This window comes from Alligator sinensis, unplaced genomic scaffold, assembly GCF_000455745.1.
Source record: "Alligator sinensis unplaced genomic scaffold, ASM45574v1 scaffold744_1, whole genome shotgun sequence".
Taxonomy (NCBI): Eukaryota; Metazoa; Chordata; order Crocodylia; family Alligatoridae; genus Alligator; species Alligator sinensis.
Genome location: NW_005842241.1, coordinates 700879 through 723360, shown reverse-complemented (window position 1 = coordinate 723360; position 22482 = coordinate 700879). Strand labels below are relative to the sequence as shown.

The 22482-nt window shown below is 35.0% G+C and overlaps 1 protein-coding gene across 5 annotated transcripts in view; it reads left to right on the top strand.

Annotated features, from left to right (window-relative positions):
* Window positions 1–22482, top strand: part of CLYBL (citrate lyase beta like) — a 130843-nt gene that overhangs the window by 87633 nt on the left and 20728 nt on the right. For 2 of the 5 annotated variants that reach the window (XM_025208623.1, XM_025208621.1), the window contains exons 3-6: window positions 10012–10200; window positions 13749–13850; window positions 15684–15777; window positions 17167–17334. In XM_025208623.1, the coding sequence (XP_025064408.1) occupies window positions 10012–10200; window positions 13749–13850; window positions 15684–15777; window positions 17167–17334 (553 nt within the window). The remainder of the gene's footprint in view (window positions 1–10011; window positions 10201–13748; window positions 13851–15683; window positions 15778–17166; window positions 17335–22482) is intronic. The other 3 variants (XM_025208622.1, XM_025208624.1, XM_025208625.1) reach the window with 3 other exon arrangements.

Below are 22482 nucleotides of genomic sequence, written 5' to 3'. Positions count from 1 at the left end.
TTCTCAGGAAGAATGAGATGGCCTCCCCTGTTCCCCCATCCTTCTTATTTAAATGAGAAGCAAATGAAAGTTTTGAAAAACTCTCAGATAACCAGGATTTCTGACCTACTCATCCACAAAGATATCTGCTAGACTGAACTGAATGCATACAACACACAAGGAAAGGGTTATCTCATCCAACATCAACCTCTGCTGCTACCACTCTCAGGTAGAGCATTGTTCATAGTGCTAGCGAACCACAGAACCATGGAAAGATAGGGCTGGAGGGACCTCAGGATATCAACTAATCCAACCCTTTGCTTAAGGCAAAACCAAATCTGTCTAAACCATCCCAGGGGAATGTTTCTGTAACCTTTACTTAAAAGCTTCCAGGGACAGAAAGAAGAAAAAGGATTGTGTCACTGGATTGCGTTTAGACTCTAATAGATTTCTGTCCCTTACCATGAATAAGTGAATCATAGGGTTAATCTCATTTTACACAGTAGGAGCTCAGTTAGTCACTACAGGAAAACACAGTGTGCCTGCTGCTGCACCCCAGAGAGATATTTTCCCCCAATGCAAGACATTGTTGCTCTTCCTTCCAGAGCTCTATTAAGAGAGGATCCATTTAAATTGTCACTGAACAACTTTGGGGGACCTACCAGCAGCAGTCTACCCAGAAGATGTATCAGACTCTACTTGAGATGCACTAGCCAATGGTATATGGAGTTTGTAGTTTCTTTCCATCACCACTGTCCTTCTTTCATTGGACTTTTCCAGCAGTGGAGGTCCAGCATTCTCAATTGTTCTGGCAGAATAGATCCATATGAGAAAAAGCAGTCTCATTTTGAAGGGAGCCACTAACTGTGGTAGAGCTCTCAAGATCAGTTTTTCCCATACTAGTCCACAGAGCATTTTCTTGTGGTCTGTGGATAGCTAGATGGTCACATGCTGCTGGCTTGTCCTTATTCCAAGTTTCTAAACTAAAATAACAAAAATCAATGCAAATTATATTAGATAGTTCCCTAATATTACTCTTCCATGCCACAAATTACTGTAGTTGCTGCTTATGTTATGGCACCATGAATGGAAATTGAGGTAAATCACATGATCACAAAAGGGAGATCAGAGAGATCTCATGGTCCATGAGAAAATATCTCAGTATTAAAATATTTCCAACCCAATGAAGAGGTTTAATAATCCATGTTCTAGATTATGCAGTACTCCATCTGCTTTTGAACAATTCTTGCAGGCATTACTGTACGATATGCCTCTACCAACATTTTATAGCCGGTTCTACTGACCTCCTGTTACAGGGATTGACAGTATTTTCGAAATGGACCCAAGTTGAATCAAAGTGGGCTAGTGCTAGGACCTCGCCATTGCTGCCACTTTTCCCCGACTGTTTTCTCTGCTGCCCAGCAGTGGGGCAGTGTGGGCAAAGTGCCCAACACTGGTGTGGGCACAGCTCACCACCACTCAATGCCACTGGAGCCCCCAGTCCACAGGCCAAATCCAATGGCTCCATAGACCATAGGTTGCCAACCCCTGACCTACTGTTGTTTCCTGAATCCTGTAGACAAGGACACATACATTTACAAATTGACACTGTTGAGTATAAACATGTAAATTTGAAAATAAACCTCAGGAAATGGGAGCTGTTTCAAAGAGAAGCAATTTCTGTAGTAACATGATGAGTGAGAAAAAAACATCTGCTGATTAAAAAGAATGTAAAGGCAATGCAGAGAGAGCACCTACCCAGTAGTCCTGCAGGGTCTGATTGGTTTCTGGGGTCTTCAGAGGATCGCAATCCCCTCTTGACTCTCAAACCCCAGCGAAGGGGGACACTGCTATTTTGGCCATTTGAATTAAGTCAGCCCCAGTAATGGGGAGGGTGGTGAAGGCAGGTCAGAGGTAAATCAGAGCTTTTCAGGGGAACATGATAGCCAAAGTAAAAGCAAGACATGGGGTTTATCCCCCACTGATTACCCTGGGCTTTGACTCTCATCGCACAGGACAGTCATTTGCGCACACAGCTTGAATGGCAATTAACTCAAATTAACACTTTTTCCTTAATACAACTGGGGCTGTCCTGGTACTTTACAGATACTTCACAGATACTTAAAGTGGGACAATGGGCTTGTAAGTCTATAGGATCTCAAAATAAAAGGCTTTATCCGGAGAGTTTCCTACCTGGGGATATCTTCCCAGCTCCTTCCTGGAATGGGGAGCTTCTCTTCTGCTGCTGCTTCTATACCAAGATAACTTTTCCTCAGAGTAGATTAAACAGGGTTTATGCAGTTTGTTGAGATTTACATGCAAGCTAGTGCTTTCTAAATCGGCATAAGGCTTTTGACACACTGATTTCTGCTGAAGGAGCTGTGTTATAGTTTGAGGATTACCATGGGAGCATCCGCTTGTTTTGCAACAGTTGCTTTTTTACAGTGGCAGTTTCTCAGTTCCTTATTTTCTCTCCAACTACACTGATATTCATTTTTAACTTTGTCATATTACATTTTCCTTATTTCGCTTTACTTATTTATTTTAATCTTTGAACATCTTATTCAAATAATTGATCAGTAAATGTAAAATAAAAATAACTGTAACCATGCTCTCAGCTTGGAAACAATTGATCAGCACATCTCTTAAAATAGTTGTCCCCATGCCCATCCCCTGCGTATTGATGATGTCAGTTTTTCTCTTGCTAATAAGACTGTAAACTGCATCCAACTGGAGGACCTGGTGGCGATATGGTGGGGCTACTTTTGACAGGGTAGCTCCTATAAAATACCACCATGTTGCAATCTCAAGAGTAAGGCAAATATAGGCACCTCAAAACCCAAGCCCCCACTTTATTATGGGTACACTCCTTGGTTGGAAAAAGGCTAAGGGACATCACCCTGACAGAAGCACGCCCTCGCTGGGACCTTAAGCAGTCAAAAGCAGTTCTTATCTGTTGCACTCTTGCAGAAGCAACAACCATCAATGCACTGATTGCCTGGACTTGGTCTGGCCTTTGGATTCTGCATCAGTGGTATAAAGGAGGGATGGTAGCTATTGGGCAGCCTCCACTCCTCCATACTCTTGTCTAGGTATGCATGTCAAAGGTCTTGTTGTGATGGTCACAGGACTCCATACAAGCGGATTCATCAGGCATTTGACTAGACCTCTTGTGTGTACACCATGATCCAGAGGATCGACGATTGCCTACTATTCAGTTTTACTGGAATGCAGAGGACTATTATAAGTTAATTAGCCAACATAAACCAAAAAATACATTTTTTAAAGTAAGAACAACTGTGATTACAAAAAATATATGGAAGGGTAGACACAAATATTTTCATTTTTAGCTTGTTGCACATGACACAAAAGCAGCATTTCTTAAACAAAACTAATTGCTGAGGACAGATGGTTGAGTTTCTGTGTAACTGGAAAAAATGTTGCAGTGTTTCATTATTGATTACATCAGATTTAATATTTTGTTGCATCATTTCATCATGCAGCAGCTCATTCATATTGTCCAGGAGACTAATTAACACTAATGCTTCTAAAGAATTCTCGTTTGTGATGCTAATCTGTCACAAAGAGAAAAACATCCTCAGAAAGCTGGAAAAAAAGTAAAGGGACTGCATCTTGCAACCAGCTTAAATTAGAGTTAGCTTGATTTGTTTTAATTGAAAGGTTGTTTGCAACTCTTTCAAAAGTGTTTATAAAAGTTGACAGAGAGAAGAATAGCCTTCTACATTTGTGGACAAGATTCTTTCTTGTTAGACTTATCGTACATAATACTCTCATTAAAAACTTGTAAATGCTATTGTAACACAGTCCAAGGTTGTAAACCTATATATAAAGTATGCACACACAAAAAGTGCTAGATGACACCTAGGCAGACAAAGTTCTTTGAGTAAATCTGATATCTTTTATTAAACCAACTCAAATAATGGGGAAAATTCTTATAGCAAACTTTTGGGTTTAAATAACCTTCATCAGGCTGAGGTTGGTATGTGCTCTTCTGCAGTTGGTGTGCGCTTTTCCTGGATGGAATGAATAATAAAGAAGCCAGAGGCTGGTATGCATACAAGAAAGGCAGTCAGTGAAGATGTAAATTGAGGAGTCAGTGGGTGAGAGAGAGGCTGGGGGGGGAGGGGGAATGAATGTAGCAGGTAAATAGTGGAGAGATACCTGGGGAGTCAGATGTCAGGCAGGTTGTAATGTGTCATAAATCTAATGTCTATATTTAGTCCATGATTTTTTGTATCCAGGAGGTTGATGAAGTGAAGTTCATAGGCTTTTTTGGGAAGTGTTTTGTAAATTCCCTTTGAGGATTAGAACTGAGAGACTGGAGAGAGAGTGGGTTTCTTGTGAGAAATGTACCCCCACAGGTAGTTGGGTATTCTTGTCTTTAATAGATTTCCGGTGTGTGTTCATTCTGATGCGCAGCTGTTGTTTGGTCTCTCCTACGTATTTTCCATCAGGGCATTTGGTGCATTGGATGAGATATATAACATTTCTGGAGGTGCAGCAGAATGCTGATGGTTCTGTTGTGGGGTGAAGTAACTGTGGAGGTGGTGGAGGTATGTTGGCAGGTTACCCCAGTGACACCTAAGCATTATTTTTATTGCACGTAGAGAGATTTATGTTGTATCTTAAGATGACCTGCAGGCTTTTATATCATGTTGATCACGTATTAACCTCTATCACAGACTGTGTTGCTTTGAGTATTTGAGACATAAAACAGTCTGAAAAATATTTCTTTTTAAATCATAAAAATATTGACACTGCTTGCAGCATTTTTCCCATCATCAGATCCACAGTTGCTGTAAAGTTTCAGAAGGGTTGCACAGTTCAGCATCCATAAAGGCTTAATCAGGACTTATAAACCCTTAGGCCCGTGGTGCTGGTGTGGCCTTGTGGAAATAAGAATCTGTTTTTCTGGTTCTCCCTCTTGTGGCATCTCAAGCTGAGGTACCTCCTGATGGCTATATATGGACGTTGTCCAATTCTGATGATATCAGATGAACGCCACTGAGCACCTTCACGGAATGTGCTTGTGCCTACATTGGGAGAGGAAGCCTTTGTGAGGCCAAATGGCAGCAAGCAACTGCCAATCAGCTATGCAGAGCATTAAAGGTTATGGTCCTTTCAAAAAAAAATAGGAAAAAGGTTCTGTGAGGTTATACTATTGAATTGTTGGATTGTACATTAAACCATTTAAAAAAGGCCATTACTTATGTTTCCTCAGCCAAGTATAGTTAACTGCTTTATCTCAATGCGCTGTGTACCAGTTCACTATACTAGGCATAGTGCTGGTGCAAAACAGAAAATAAACATCATGAACTATATATGCTGTATTCAGAAATATTCAGCAGATAAATAAATGGTTCTGCCTTGTTGCCTTTGAAAAAGAATGTGATTTCTGTTTTACTGCCACTTTTGCTATAAACATGAAACTAAATAACCTAATATTTTATAGAGCTTTCTCTTGTTGAAGGAAATTTGTCACAGAAAAAGAAGTTCCAAGTTTTTCCTTTCCAAAAACTAATTTTGCCGGAGTATCATTCATTATTATGCATCTGCATTTACACTTTTACAGGCTTGTCTGAAGAAAGACAGAATCCAGATTTGTGTGCCGTGTGATTAAGATTTGCTGATGTCAAGCTCTAGAGACAGTTCACTAGGGAAATAACATTAAAACACAGTTGTATGTTCTTACCATTTCAATGCTATCACAAAAATACTTGTGACTATAGTACAAAGTTATTATAGCCATGGGGGTGATATATTGTGGTCTACCATTTTAAGAGATCAGATTTTTGAAGGAAAGGATACTGTAAAGAGATATTATCATGATAATCTCTCAGAGTGAATTTAGCATAGTTCTATTATTTATTTACTTAATCTCTTTATAATTTATTATTACATTTATGCCTGTTTCCTGTCTTCACATTAAAACCTTACGATCTTGAGGAAAAAATGAGGAGGATGTCCAGATGAGGTAAAATAGAGCTACAACTCACAAAAGACCAGATATATTTCTATAGCTACATGCCTCTCCCCACACCCCAAAAAGATAATGATCCTTCTACAATTATAATAATGGAAAAAGTTGATTGCAGAATATGTTATCAACTTGAAAAGAACACAGAAAATACAGTTTTGACTCTGTTATTCTAGTTGTAAAGATTCCATTAATCCAAACATTTGGATTTTTTATTTCTTTATTAAACACTGTGTCCCAGGTGTTTATGAAGTTCTATGGCATTCCCCCGGGTTTATAACTGAAATTTCTATATGTTAGCATATAACTTTAAAAAAGGTACTAATTCAGATGTTATGGAACTGTGATAATGCTATTATTTAAGGCATTTATTTAAATGTGTTTATACTTTGTAGTTTTATAAATAAGCCCAAGGGGCTCCTTCTTAGTTGTCACATTCTTCCTTGAATCTCGTATTCTGTCTGTCTTATCCTATCCGACAGTAGAATTGATACCACTCTAATCCCTGGAAGTTTGGAACTAATGAACTAACTGCTGAGCTGCCGCCACGGAGCTTGGTCCCAAACTATACTGTACTTCACACTCGATTTATTCTCCAGATGGCGAGACTGTGCAGCCCTGCCGCGAGGGACCACCTCTTCCACTGGAGTGTAAAAGTGGACGGATGTTGTTTTCTTTGCAGATTTGATCATTCAGAGCTAGAAACTTGTGAGGATGATTAGTTATTAGCTTTAATGGGTGCCAATTGAACCAACTGCACGCATATTCTCTTCTTTAATTTCAGTGTCTGTGTGCCTTGGTGATGGTTGATTTATCTGCAGTGCTACGTCACTGAAACCTTTTATCTTCTCCATTTGGTAGCAGTACATGGTAACAGAAGTCTTAATATGCCCTATTCAGAGTCATATATTAGAATGAATATAATAATATGCTTATTAGCTACTGTTTTACATTTAAGTAGCCCCAGAATGGATTATCAAGTAAAAGTTGCAAATCTGAATACTGTATTGATATCAGTTTAGAATAGGAACTGTTGGTCATCTTTCTATCTCCTTCCATTTTATGGAATTCCCAGTCAGTTTTGAACCTAGATATGAACTGGGATACAATAATTCCAAGCTACCTCAGAATGGATTAAGTTATTTAACAGTAAGGTTTACTTCTTTATTAGTATTCATTCACTGCATTGGTTGGTACAATGCTGACATCAAGCAGAGTATATACTTGATCTAACTGTTCTTTCACCAATTCTTACTTGATCACGTGTAAGAGAGGATTTGTATGTAAGCAGGTTCATTCTTATTTCAAGTACCTACCTGTATTTATATAAGTGCATCAGGTATCAAATTTTCTCTATTACTAAACAGAGTAGTCAAACTAACTAAAAGTTTAATCTTTTTTACGCATTATGTAAATATAGTAGTGTCTGTATTTGATTGCATAGTGATACAGAAACAGCTCTCTTTTTTTGATGTGTTTGATGAGGTTTTGAGTATGTTTTCGTATTTACCCACAAAACATTTGTCTGTGGACCTGATCTTGCTATTCCAGTGACTTCAGTAGTTGCAGGTTTGTACAGCTGACTGGGGTACCTGAAAGCTTCTAGGTAGCTGGTACCTATTATTTTAGTCATAATTAATCTGTATAGTTGAATTTTGATTTGGAAATCATAGCGACTGGGTGAATTTAATCAAATAAGAGAATCGTTTCCAGTGCTGGGAAATCTCTCTCTCGTTCTGAAGCAGACAGAACTATAAAATTTAATGGCTCTAAGAAATTGAATCTATTCTCAACCCAACAGATGGCATGGGTGTGTTAACTAACACAGCAACATATTTCTCTATTAAAATATGAAAAAACCCACATTGGTTGGTTGGTATGAATTCAGTGAAGTTGGTTATTTTTGGGATGTGTACCAGAGAGTTGCACACTTAGTTTATGCAAATTGCTAAAAGCAACAGCCTGTTAATAAATATTTTGTATGGAAATATACCTAGAAAGACATGATCTGTCTTTTTGGGGGGAAGAGGGTTTACAGCCTGAGGGGAAAAACAGCTCACAAGAATGTTTACTGATCATTATTCTGATCAGAAAAAAAATAACGAATCAGATTGTAGGTTTTTGAGTGATGTGCCTTCATTTGGAATTGGATGTTTAATTATAGGGATATCTAGTGAGATTATTTTGTACATTGATCGGTATGTGCTAAAACTGTGATAATCTGACACTAATTAAGAGCATAAATTGGTTTGGAGAATGTTTGTCGAACTACCTCTCTGCACTAAATCTAAAAACTTTCAGGCTAATTATTCCTGCTCTGACAAGGAGAATTTAGTGGGTTTTATATTTACCGGTGCTGACACCATATAGTTCAGTTTACAGAAACCAGAAGACAAATGATTTTAGATAGCTGCATGTTGGAGCTTTCTTCCAGCTAAACATGCTTGTAATAAACTGTTTGTTGGTTTGTGGATTTCTTAATGGCTGCAATTAGGTTGCATTCAAAGTGGCTATAATACTTTTTTAATGTATTTGTATTTTGTGGTAATTAGCACTGAATGTAGTCTTTCTCATAACATGGGAAGGTGTTTATCTGCATGTGTTGCGCATTGTCCTTCTCTGTCCAGCTGATGGGCATATGTTGGAGAAGCATGGATGGGAGCACCAAGCTGAAGGCTGTGCGATTCAAGTTTCATTAACTTTCTGCTTCATTATTCTTTCAGTTTAACTGGTTAGAGCCATCACTTGCTTTTGTCTAAACTTACCCTAATTATTGGCAGTCCAAGCCTTGTAAATCAGTACACTGAAGAGCTGTCTTAAGCTGGTCTTGGAGACCCTATTCTGATCTGACCTGACAACTGTAAGCTACTGTTTCCTCACACTGTTTAACTCAGACCACATTTTGAAACCTCTTCTGTCTCTACTAACAGGCAGAGGTTTGTATCCATCTGGTTTAAATCTGCTGTCATGTGTTGTCTCACTGATTAGTATTAGACTTGGATATTAACTTTGATGATTTTTTTCTGAGTTTGCCTGTACTTCTATTCAAATAGCTGTATATTGTTAAAGCTGGTTTTTTAACATTCATGAGTCAGAAGCTTTAAAGTTTTATTAGTACCATAAAAACTCTTCACAAATGAAATTACTTTTGATAAGTGTTCATTTTGACAATGAGAATTTGTTAAGGGCTGTTGGCAAGTTGAAGGAATTTTTTTTTGAAACTGAAATTGGCAGGAAATAGTGAACCCAAGTGCTTTCCTTTTTGCCCCCCTCTTTTTCTCAAAGCCAATAAAAGTGTTTCATTTCAGTAAAGTATTTAAGTATGCTGAATGCAAAATAAAGATTGAGTACATTTCTAAACTTTCTGTCCTTCATCATGTTTGTGACGTGTGTGTCAATGGGAAAAAACAGAGGGTCTTTTCATGTTTTCTAGTAACGCGGAGTACCTTTTATGACAAATCAAAGCTTCCAGGAACATCTACAGGTTATTTTGCATTACATAGCATTTATTTTCACCTGGGAGTTTTTACGTAAACTATAAATTTTAACACAGCTAAAATTAATGTAAAAAAAGAGTTTCGTATAGGAAGACAAAAGAAATATAGACACGGGCCTGTATTTGCTGACAACCATGCACTATCCAGGTATATATAATGGTATAAATATGAATTGGAAGTATTATTTTAAGTAGTTTCAACATTCCATTTTCAGAGAGTGTAGAAAGGACTATACCAGTATAACGGGGGGGAGGGGGGTGTAGGCAATTTAAAGTAATTTTAAACATGATTGTTTTCTACAAATATTATTCATCATACAAGAAAATGAATAATTATATGTTAAGTATGAAGAGAGTGATAAAGATAAAATTATGAGGTATTTGCAAGTAGCTTAATAAAAGGCAAAAGTGATGGATATTTTGAAAAAATATTGTTTCTATTGTCGGTTCTCATTTTGTTTCTTCAGTGTCACATGTCTGCTCAATGGGCATCTATATCAATACAATATAAGCTATTTTTTAAATATATATATTCTAGAAAGAAGCAAGACAGACAGTTGTGAAAACACTAGAGGAGTTTGAGTTTGGCCAGACTGAAAAGTGCATTAGGATCAATTCGGTGTCCAGTGATCTTGCAGAACAAGATCTAGAGGTGCTTCTACAGTCCAGCATCCTTCCTTCAAGCCTGATGCTGCCAAAGGTTGAAAGTACAGAAGAAATAAGATGGGTGAGTAACATGCCATCATCATAGCTTTGATTGAACTCCTTGGGCCAATGAACTTGAGTTATAAAGAATGTTGCAATTATCGTGGGGCAGGGTTAGATTTTGGCACTAAGAACATAGGGAAGTATTTAATTATGATATGTATGAGTTGGAGTTGGACAAAGAACATACATAGAGCAATGGCAGTTTTTAAAGACAATTACTTTTCTTCCTACTGTTATCAATGGAAAATGAATATCATTGTTGCAGTACATTATCAAAACACAGAAAATGCACAAGAATTTGACCCTTTTATATCAAACTCTGAACGATCTCTAACATCTTAAAAAGGGTCACCTATGTGTGTTTTATATACATGCATTGCAAGCTATAGATGGTGAAAACATGTTAGCAACATATGAAAAAATGGGTAGGGGGAGGAAAAGGTCACTCCTTAGGGCAACTAGAGGAACAAACAGGAAGCTTTTAACTAGTGTTTTTAATTAGCACAGATATTATTTCCTGAGCAGTTCTCTATTTCTTCCTTTTTAATTGCTGGCAGGTGTGTTTGTGTTTCATGACTGACTTTTCAGCCAATAAAAACCTGAAATGTAAATGGTTGGCATGTCAAATTACTTAAGAAAACTTTGAAATAGGCCTAATTATGCTATAATCGTTTTAATTGTCAAGAAGAGGTACATTTTATTTAGAGATACCATTATTTCTACAAAATACCACTAGAGGAATAATGTTTAATTATACCATTCCGTACTTTTAAAAATCACAAATAAAGTAAGCACCTAAAATGTATGCAAACTGTGATGAAAATAGTTAGATGTATTTATACCTGTTTTAATCTCAGCACCTAACCCTTGATCAAGCCTTTAAGACAATATATGCAAGTAGAATTCAATGACTTTGTTACCATGTTACAGTTCTTTTCTATTTCTTAGTAGCATACCGTCTGTCTCCCCTTTTTCAAATGAAGGTTATGTCCCCTTACATGAACATTTAATTAAATTAACTAGAATATACCTCTCAGGGTTTACAACCATGTAAGTGTTAGACATAAGTTGTCATTTATGAATATTCATGCTTCCAAAATGGCAGGTCCCTCACTACCACCAAATATGTTTTACACTGATATAAAATGAAAAGATTCTTTGCCATTGCTACCTCACTCCCCTCCACCTTTTCTCGTGGCTAACTTTTATTTCTAACGTCATCCTATTAGAAAATAAACCATTCGCACTAGCTTATATCTTATTGTCTGTATTGTTGTTATGTTGCATTCTGTTAAACCCTTGGATGCAGAGAATGTGTTGGAGTTAATGGCATTGTTTCTATATATACATATATTTCTATATTATATATATGTGTGTGTGTGTGTGTGTGTGTGTGTGTGTGTGTGTATATACACACACACACATTATATAATTTTGTTTGAGATTTGTAGTGTAACAGAAGCTGTTTATTTTTTCCCCCTCATTTTTATTTATGTGAAGCATAAAACCTGGAGGCTGATGCACAACTAAAAGATGGGCTTACTTGTTTTCTTTTGTGTGAGAATCTCTTGCTTTCCTTTTGTCCCTAGTATGGGTACTTGTTTGACTGGCATGGCTTATTGGACTATAACAAGCGTAACTCTCCCTCCTTTGTCATGGGACAATTCTCCCACAAATCCTGAACAGTGTGCATTCTTCCCAACACACTATTGGGTGTGCACTGGAATTGAAAGAATTGCTGAGGCCTGCTACTTCATCCCCTCCCCAATCTTTGTTTTTTCCCCCCCTCCTTCTTTTTTTCCCCCCTCTCACTGAAATGAACACTTTACCAGGCCGGAAACATTTAATTGTCTCCTTTTGAAAAAATTAATTGAAACTTCTCCACTAGTTACCTTTTGTATTGGTGCTTATAACAAAATTTTAAAAAGAAAAGGAAGGGCAACAATATTCATTAAACATTTTCTCTCCCCCCTTCAAAACAAGATATTAAAATGGAGAAAGTCGACAATGAGACTTTTTAAGTGTTTTGAAATATACAGAGTTCTCTCTCTTAAACGTACGTGTAAGATATATACCCAGTAGCATCCATTAAAAAATCAAAATCCGATTTTTTAAGAACTAAAGGAAATGGAATTATTCTATTCCACCACTTCCAGTGTTCACAGTCTGTATGTGAAAAGTTTACTATTTTCTGTTGCTGTACCTATGATACTGTACACATTCACATTTGCATGACAGTGAATTTCTAGTTGAATTCTGTTAATTTCTAGTTGAGTTCTTTTCTCCAGGGTAAAGTTACAGAGGTGATGGTGATGATAATGATGATGGTGATGATGATGATGATGCAAAGAAAATATGGGGAGGGCAGGATGTGATTTATTTTGGCCTAATTGTAAAGTTACTGCAAATTGCTCAAAAGCTTTTTAAAGATCTCACTGATTAGATTTTCCTTTCTTTTTGGGAGGGGCGAGGAGGGAAGCTAAAAGGGGAAATAACACCTCTAAACCAGCTTCTGGTAAATAGGCTGCCAGCTTTTAAAATGAGTTTCCTTTCTATTAGTCAGAATATTATGCTAAGCCTTAAGCATTAGTTTTTTATGTTGCCATAGCAGCCTTATTCCTGCAGGGTTGTGACCTGTGATGATTACAGTACAAAGCTTATAGGGTCTTGAAACCCCCTTTGAAGATGAAAAGTCTTTGATGGTTTATATTTATGCAAATCTCTTAGATATGATTTACCCAACTGAGACTGAATGGAGAGATGATTAAAATTCCCTTTCCTTTGATATCCATTAATGGTTGAATATTCCTTAAATTTAAAATGAATGCATGTGTTATTTTTGTCTTTATTTACTAAAATATTTTTGCCATACCTGTGATATATTTATCTCCTCACAAATTGCTAGATCTAGACAGACATAATAGATTTACAATATAGGTTGTGGGTTTTTTTCTTTTGAAAAGGGAAAAATCTGTGCAAGCGCTTTTGTATGTTTCCAGATGATAGATTTTGGAATTTGGGCTACCCCACTGGCAGCTCAAAGCTAGCTGTGAACTGGTCTCATGGAAAAAATTGGAAAGCTTTGGTCTTCAAAGAATTAAACTTCCTTTTTAAGGCCTTCCTAGGTAAGCTAAAAATTATGAAGAAAAAGACTCCTGAACAAAGGGTAACGGTGCCGTAATGCATAATACGGATGCCACTTAGAAGGCTGCGGAACAGTTACAGTGATGTCAGTGTTAGACCTGAAACAAAACAGGATGTCAGGTATATCAATACTTCATTGTTTTTAAGGGCCTGCTGATTTGCATTTAACTAAGTCAGGGTGATAGGTGTTAAGTAAATATTTTTGCAATTAAACCTTTAAACTTAAAAATATACAGTAACACTGCAGGTCAAAATTGTAGGCCTCAAAACAGACCTACTTTAAAGGTTTTTATTATTATTATTATTATGGTTCTGGTTTTCTTTGTAATTAAAGCCAGGTAGAAACATTTTAAAAGGTATGAATGAGTTCAGGCAGATATTAGTAAATTAATTTTACTCTGATAATTTCTGTTCTGGTTTTAGTTTTCAGACAGATTTTTACATCACTTAAAAGGTCGAACACTTGTAGAACCAATGAATTTAATCCCTTTTGTGGAAACTGCAATGGGGTTACTCAATTTTAAGGTAAGGAACCTTGCTGTAGTTGAGGAGTAAATATTTTATCATATCAACAACCTGGGTTTTAATTAAACAGTCCATGTCCTTTAAATAAGCAGTTTCTCAAAATGAGAGATATAAAATTAATACAAATTATTAATTGCAATTCCCTAAAGAGTTTGAATGTTTTATTTCTCATAGTCTTTATGTGAAGGTCTTCATATGCCAATATCAGACAATACATGCATAACATACAATAAAACTATATGCATTCGTTTTCATTTCAATTTTACATTCAATTTTTTTTGCAATATGTAGCTATGCTCTGAAATGATCTGGAGTGCATAACTTAATGTAATAAACTTAACTAATTAGGAACTGGCATAAGTGACTATGTATTTGACTTTTATTTAGAAATAATCTGATCATTTCATTAATCTTCCATGGTCTCTTTCAGAATGGATTTTATTTTAAAAGCTTCTCCCAAATTTCGTATTATTGATTTGAGGACAAATAGCAGCTTTTCATTTCATGTGTATAGATTGTATTCATTGTTAAGTGTTGTTAGAAGTGTAACTAAAGTTCTAGACTACATAACATCTGCACAACTTACAATTTTGTTATTTTCAGATTCACTTAAATTTAAATTCTGTTTTTATTCTTCCCTGTGTGTGCTCCAGTCTTAGTACCCCCCTATATTTCTACATGGGAAAGAATGTATTGATGATGAAATTGAAAATCAAATGCACTCACTGGAAATGCAGTGTTCTCCTAAAACTTCAAGGGAAAAGTTTCCTACCATTCAGAACTTCTGTGTTATGAGAGTTTTAGGAACTGCTCAAGAGGCCTTATATGGTCAACATGTTTATTTAGCAAAGCCATTCATTCTGATTAGGCATTTTAAATATATCTCAAAACAGGGTTTGAAGCATTGCTAAACAAACATGCTAATTTTTAGTACGTAGATTGAGGCTCCATTTTAAACATTTATATGGTTTTTTCACCTGTGATATTTTGTAGCACAATGTTTAATGCCACAGTTCTTGGTTTGTCAAGTCAGTTACAGTTTATACTTAAAATAATAATTTCTTATGCCAGCACCTGCCACATGTGAATGCTTAGTAGCAATACAATTTGTAGTTACATCTATCTCTTTGCATGCATTATGTTAACAAATATTAATAATAGTAAAACATTGATATAAAATAGTAATGCTTTTGATATAATTTTATATAATACCCATAATAACAAAGTGCTGCTTACTTTTGCATTCATGCATTTCAGAACTACTTGCTGCATTTTTTTTTTTTTTTTTTTGCTTCTGGTAGCTAATTTAGTTGTACTGAACAATATTAACATTTTTAAATTCACAATATGCATGCTTTGAAACATCCAACTACTATTTGTTTCATAACAGACACTCTCATCTTTGTTCCTGTTTCTTGTACAACATTAATAAATACTAAAGTATAAATTAAAGAAGTCAGGTATGTGTTCATTTATGGGCAGCATTTAACAAGTACTTAATTTACTAGTATTGCATGTATTTTTAAAGTGCCAGTTGCAGAAGTGTCCACAGCAGTCATAAGTTCATTCATATTTGCCCCCTCAAAAAAGGCAAAAATGTACGATTGTCTGCTGTAACTACAGAGTATTTGTTCATATGCAAACACATTGATATATGTTTTGCTGAGTCATTTTAAAATATTAAATGCAAGAAATACTTACAGTAGTTTATTTTGCTGAAGCAGTGTTAGCCAAAAGGTTTTCTAGATTTTTTTTAATAGAATAAAATGGTATAATTTGCTCTCTGGGATTCCTGAAATTCTGTAGAAATTAATACTCTGTTCTCATTTGAAGGCAGTATGTGAAGAAACACTGAGGATAGGACCCGAAGTTGGCCTTCATTTGGATGCAGTAGTCTTTGGAGGAGAGGATTTTCGTGCCAGCATAGGTTCTTACCTGCCTATTTATTATAAATCTTAATTTATGTCATTTGCAGTTCAGATTACTACTGTTGTTTTACCCAGTGGCTAAAACACTATAGGGAGATTATTCTGAAGTTACTTTTTCTTTCTCCATTATTTTTATTATTTTATAATGTATTGCTGATATATTGAAATGTTCCTGCTAGAGCTGTGGCTTTACAATACACTGATCTTTTTCTGTTTTTGTCATACTATAGCAAAAATTGAAAAACTGGTAAATCACTAAGATTATTTTTAAATGTAATATTAATAGGAACCAACACTTGTATATACTCTTAAGAAATGCTTTTCAAGTGATATGCTCATGTTTCTGATTTTAGCATAATTTACAATATTATATGCATATCCATTCAATATTTTGACATTATGCACGAGTAGTTTCCTGTCATGTTTTGTGTTAGTATATTTACTGTAAACACTTGCCATGTCAAAACAGCCTTATCACTTCAAGGACCTACATTTAGGCAATATTACCATTCTTTCAAAGCTAGTTTCAGAATCCCCTTTATAATCTGCTAATTTTCCTTTTGTTGTTCTGATTCGGCTACAAAAATCCTTACGACAACACGCATAGTTTAGAAGTGCCAACGTCTAACCAAAGTATAAATATTCTACTATAAAATTAGCAACAAAGTTTTAAATTATTCCATATGACTTGATGATCCATATCTAGGCAGTGACCCTAAGGAAAAGAGAACAGATTATTATTTTTTCACACCAGCATTCATGTGAGAATGTTTTTTATCTGATATACTGCGGGCACATGAAGTCTTGTGAATGCTTTTTGTCCCTCTCAAAAGTCATCTGCCATAATTTTTCAAATTTTCCCATCCAAATACTAAAGCTTGAACATTTGGCTTAGGACATCCGTTGTGACAAGAATCGCAACCAAGGAAAGTGCAATTCTGTTCTCAGTGTGAATTTTTTAACCATTTCATTGTACACAGTATGTCCATTTGTATAATGCTTCTCTTGGTGTAATGCTTTTCAGTACCATTACAATAAACAATAGAAGCACATAATTACTGAAGGTGGGTCCCAGCCCTGCAGTCCTTGCTCAGCCAAAACTCCCATTCATTTCAATACCAAAACCTGTGATTTGAACTAAATCACACCCTACATTTTAGAAGCTAAGATCTGAAGATTTTTTTTTTGCCTGGCAGCTGCATATGAATGAATTCTCTACATGATTTTGATAGTGTAACTTTGCATCCTTACGTCTTTCTTTTTCTTTTTAAAAATTCGCTTAAATGAGAATTCAAAGAAACAATTACTTTTATGTAGAAAACCTTTCAAATGAGAAGATTATGAAACTAATTTCAGCTTCTTTTCTTTGTATTCATGGGTTTTTTTAGGTGCAACAAGCAGTAAGGAAACTCATGATATTCTATATGCCAGGCAAAAAATAGTCGTCACTGCAAAGGCTTTTGGCCTACAAGCTATAGACCTTGTGTACATTGATTTCCAAGATGACGATGGGCTCCGTAGGCAATCCAGAGAAGGTGCCTTAATGGGTTTCACTGGTATGGTTTTGACAATGTCTAAAAAATATGTTGCATCTTTATCAATTAGTACATACAAGGGCATTATATAAATTAGACTACTAAATGCTTTCTTGGAGCACTTGTGCTATAAAATGCATCCCTAGTAACTTGCTTTTAAAATTGCAGACAGAAAATTCTGACTGCAAAAACAGAGACTGTTTTTATAAAATCAGCCCATCACAATAACCACTTTTGTAAGAGAAGCCTGGTTATAAGATGTGTACTATGCGATTCTTCCTGCCATTACAGTTCAGATGTGATGCGGTATTGTGCTCTGTGCTGAACATTTTGAAATTCTTTTTTATGTTTTTTATTTCTTTTTCATAGTTTTAACCAATTATTGCTAAAGATTTGTGGGGGAGAAGTGATTTAAAAAAAATCAACATGTTAATTAGGACATGAAAGTTATTTTCTTTGATTTGTTTTCCCATATTCTGGCTCCCCTCCCAGTAAGTGCTGGTGACACCTACGGGTACTGGCAGACAGCAAGACCAGCAGGCTCCTTGCAACAGAGTCCTGTAATACAGACTGTTATTCTATGATTGGTGTATAAGATCACTCAGACACCCTGATGAGACAGTGCATCAACCAAAAAGATTGTATTGGGTTGAGGGTTTTTTTTGCAATAGAAATGAGCCATTTGACACATGCATTACAAAATTTAGAAAATAAAACCAACACTTTAAATTACATAACTATACATTATCACTCAAGTCAGATTTAAGATAATTATATATTTGTTATTTTTTTATTATTGAACATATATGACTTGTGGTTGTGACCTAAGAGGAGGTGACATTTTTACCATACAGTGGCGCAGTGTACATTTAAGCACTTATATTACCTAAACAAACAAACAAATCAAATAAAACAAAATCAATTTAAGTGTTTTAGACATTGCTGTTAAAAACAATAGTGGATGGATAGTAACTATAGACTCTCCAAGTTATGCCATGTTGTCTGCTGAACTTTTCTACTTGCAAAATCTGTATGTTGATTCAGAAGCAAAACTGTTAATTGATCACAGCTATGGAACACTACTGATGTGTGTATATATAGACATTCAGGCCGGATCCTATTCCTTCAAAAGTCGATAGAAATTTGATAGGGCTCTTGGATTCTAGCACCTACTGGTGGCTAAAACATTTATTCCAACATTTTCGAAATTTGTTACCTGAAGTTCTTGAGCATCAAGATCTCTTGCTGAAATCATCTACAAGTGGTTAGCGCTTCCAAAAATCAGGCCACTTTAATTGTTAATGCTTAATATGTGTTCATATTATTACGATACCTAATTCAGGTCCCTCCCTAAGTGAGAAAATGTTTGCCATTATCAACCACAAAGGTACTTCAGACTGTGGCAGCCATATATAGGGACTCATCTGAAAGCAATATAATAGGGTTTGGGAGAGAGAACTGTGCAGCTGGCACTAAGCAGCTACTGATCATTTTAAAGCTGGAACTTCCTCTGTAAAAAGATTTTTTTTAAATTAGAATATAGAACCCAAAGAATAGGGCTCAGGTATGTCATGAATATAGAGATCTACATCTGAGAATTTATGATGCAAAGGTAGGTCAATTCCTCACTTAGCCATGGAGGGTCTTTAGAAGTTTAAAGACCTCCAGGGGGTGCAGCGCTCATTAACATTAACTGTAGCCTCTGCCCTTACCCTTTCCATGGCTTTAATCAACAAATCTTAAAAACTCCATGCCCCAGCATAGAGTCCATTTCCATATGGGATCATATTTAGAGATGGACAAATAACAGATTTTCTGGGGTGAGGCCAAACCAAAAAAGAAAAGAAAAGAAAATGATTCAAGCCAATCCAAAACGGAACTTTTTTCAGGGGAGTTTGGCAGAAACAAAAATCAAAACAGTTTTTGTGTTCAGTTTCAAATGCTTCGTTTGACTTAAAACAAAATGTTTTGTTTTCATTTTAATTTTGTTTAACTCTTTTAGTAATATTTGTGTTTCTTTTTTAATTTACTTTGGGTTTTTTGTTGTTTTTACAGTAGGTGTATTTTTAAATGAAAAGAAATGGCCTTTCAAAACAAAAAAATTAAAATAATTTGTGTCAAAATAAAGTGTCAGCATTTTCAAAAATTTCCACCATTTTCTTTTGCCTGAAACTTAGTTTTTAAATTAATTTACTATTTGCTGAAGTAACTTCTCCTTGTTCTATTCCTAGCCAATTACCTTCTGCTAAGCAGAAGCCTGTGCCTCTTCTAGTTGCCTGTCACTATGATGATAATATCATAATGTCTGGTATTAATAAGTAGTTCTGAACCCTGAATTCTTGAACATTTTGCAATATATAGGATCAAAACTCTTTATTTTTACACATATAACCAGTGCCATCAAAGTAAATGGGTGTTAATAAAATAAACTGAGCTAAATCTTTCACAGAACTCAAGAAATGGTTTTACTTATTAATTAGCAAGGTACATACTTATTTAATGACGACAAGATTTACTGCATCCTAAACTAATGCAATTCCATAGTATTTTACAAAGTTATGTGCACTTAGGCCTGCAGTGAATTTGGGACCTTAATGTAAAGTTAGCAACATATATTTAATGAAGTTTAACCAGTATCAACATCTCCAAAAATATAGTTACTCAATGTCCATCTATATGGATACTAGTGTAGACCTTATTGCTGTAGTTCATACGTTTTCTTCTTTTTTTTTTAAACTACACCTGGCAGCCTAATCTTTCTGTCATACACACGTGTCTTCATGTATTGTGCATATTTTAAACATATTTACCCAGTGCGGTTTTTGAAAAAAATGCGTTTACTTTTAAGACAGCATATGTTTTACAGTGCCATGACATATGGATTTAAAATCAGTTCATTGACTATACAAATGGTCATCAGCTTTAGGAATGTTTGTATAAAAAAAAAGAAGTAAAACTTGGAATAAGCTTTAACATCTGACTTAGTCATTATAGCTACTCCAGTACTACACGCTGAGAAGCTAGATATAAATATGAAACACTATAGGTTTTCCTCTTTTTTGTAGTCTTTTGTAGAAGACAAAAATGACACCATCATACAGTCACCTAAAAGACTTGACAGGTATTGATTTAAAGCACGATATATCAAGTAGTACTGTAAAAAGGATTTCATGGTCATAAATTTTAATGTCTACCAATTTTGCACTCTCTCAGTAACTTGTCAATAACAACAGTTCAGTTTAAAATATTTGCTTCATTCCTGCATGGCATTAAAGCCTATTATACAGTTGTTTGGGTATATAATACGTAACAAAAGACAAGTCAGTGCCATAAATCAGATGTTAGATTATATTTTCTGTAATCTGTTTGCTAATGTTATAATGGCACAAACTGCAAATTATTACCACAAGTACCTTTATTAAAACTATTTGTAATTATAGAAATACAGTTGCATTTTAAATATAATTTCTACACATACTTTGATTATTTTCTAATTTTAACTTTAGTTTCTGGCATAATTGTAAACACATAATACAAATCTTTGTCCCTAAAAATTAAACTTTGTATGATTCACTATGTATTTTACAATCTTTAAGATTACTAATTCAATCATTAAATATAAAGTTAAAAAGGAGGAGGTTAATAATTATATTGTGAAGCTTAGCATTTGATTTCATTATAAATGCCTCTAACTGTAGCTAAAATTAAAAATACTAGTGAAATCTGCAGTTCAGTTCATTTCTTGTGAAGAAATAATCTTTAAATAATAAAAATATTCAAACAAAAATTTTAAACCATCTTTTCTATTGTGGCATTATTGCAGTATCAGAATCTGAATTTATTGACAGCCTGGTTTTCATAAATAAATTCTTGTGTAATAAAAAATAAAATAACACGGAGCTTTCATGGCATATTTTTTTAAAAATAATAATCCTGAACAATTCTTATTTGCTTATTTCTAAAAATTATATTGTGCTAAATAGATCCACAAGAGCATCCTTCAGGTACTATTTCAGTGTATGAAATTATTGCCAATGATTGAAGGTAATTTTTTCTAGTTTTTAAATCATTTAAAAATGAATGCATCATTTCTAGGGCAAGGCATAAAATAATTTACTTGACATTTATTACACCTATATATATCTCTTACTTTAAATAAGAATTATTTTAGAAGATTTTTTCTACCTAAGAAACTCACTTTGGACCTAATATGGCAAACTTTTACTTACATGTGCCCTGCTCCTCCACTGACATCCACTGGCATGTGTTTCCGTACCTATGCAGAATGCCAGAGGACCAGTGGCCGCAGCAGGGGGACAGGGGTCAGTGCTAACAGATCCTGAAACTGGATTGGGGCCATGAGGAGTGCTTATTCACATAAGTTGCCTGATTTGAGTAGCCCTTACCCATGTGAGAGCTTCCATTCTTCAGTGGGGATGTGGATGTGAGTAAAACGTGTGAAGAAGGATGATTTCAGCTGAGTAAAGAGTTTGCAGGATCAGGCATCTGTTTTCTACTTGCTCCTGCTGTCTGTAAACGAAAATTAACTTTTCTTGCCTGGCCATTTAAGTAAATGGGGATAATGTAATAACATTTATTTATAATAGCAGTTTAAAATTTAATTTAAAATATTTAGAACACACACACTGATGTAAGGTATTTATTTAAAAAATGATAAAAATGTAAAATGTCACACTTAAAATTGTTAATCAAAATATATTTGAATGTAACTAGGTAGAATAATGGATTAAATCTGAATACCTGACTAAGCAATCAGATGTGACAGACATTAGCAAAAATAGAAAGCTATTTTTATTTTTAGTTTATTTATTAATATTTATGCAAGGAAGGGTAAAAAAGCTTCTTTGATATTCATTTAATTTAACAAATAACTATGAGAAAAGTAGTACAAACTTACCACCTACTAACTAGTCAGCATAACTAGTACATAAAAAAATTCTGAATAGTGTTATTTGGTAAACAAACCATGGGGCTCTAGAGAATAACACTTGTATAATTAAGAAAAGTTACCAAAAAGATTATGTACTATATTCTTTAAATATAATTTTCATTAAAACTGTACTAATGAGTTGCTGCTACCATTATTTATACACTTACAATTCATATCTATATCTATCTATCTATCTATCTATCTATATATATATATAT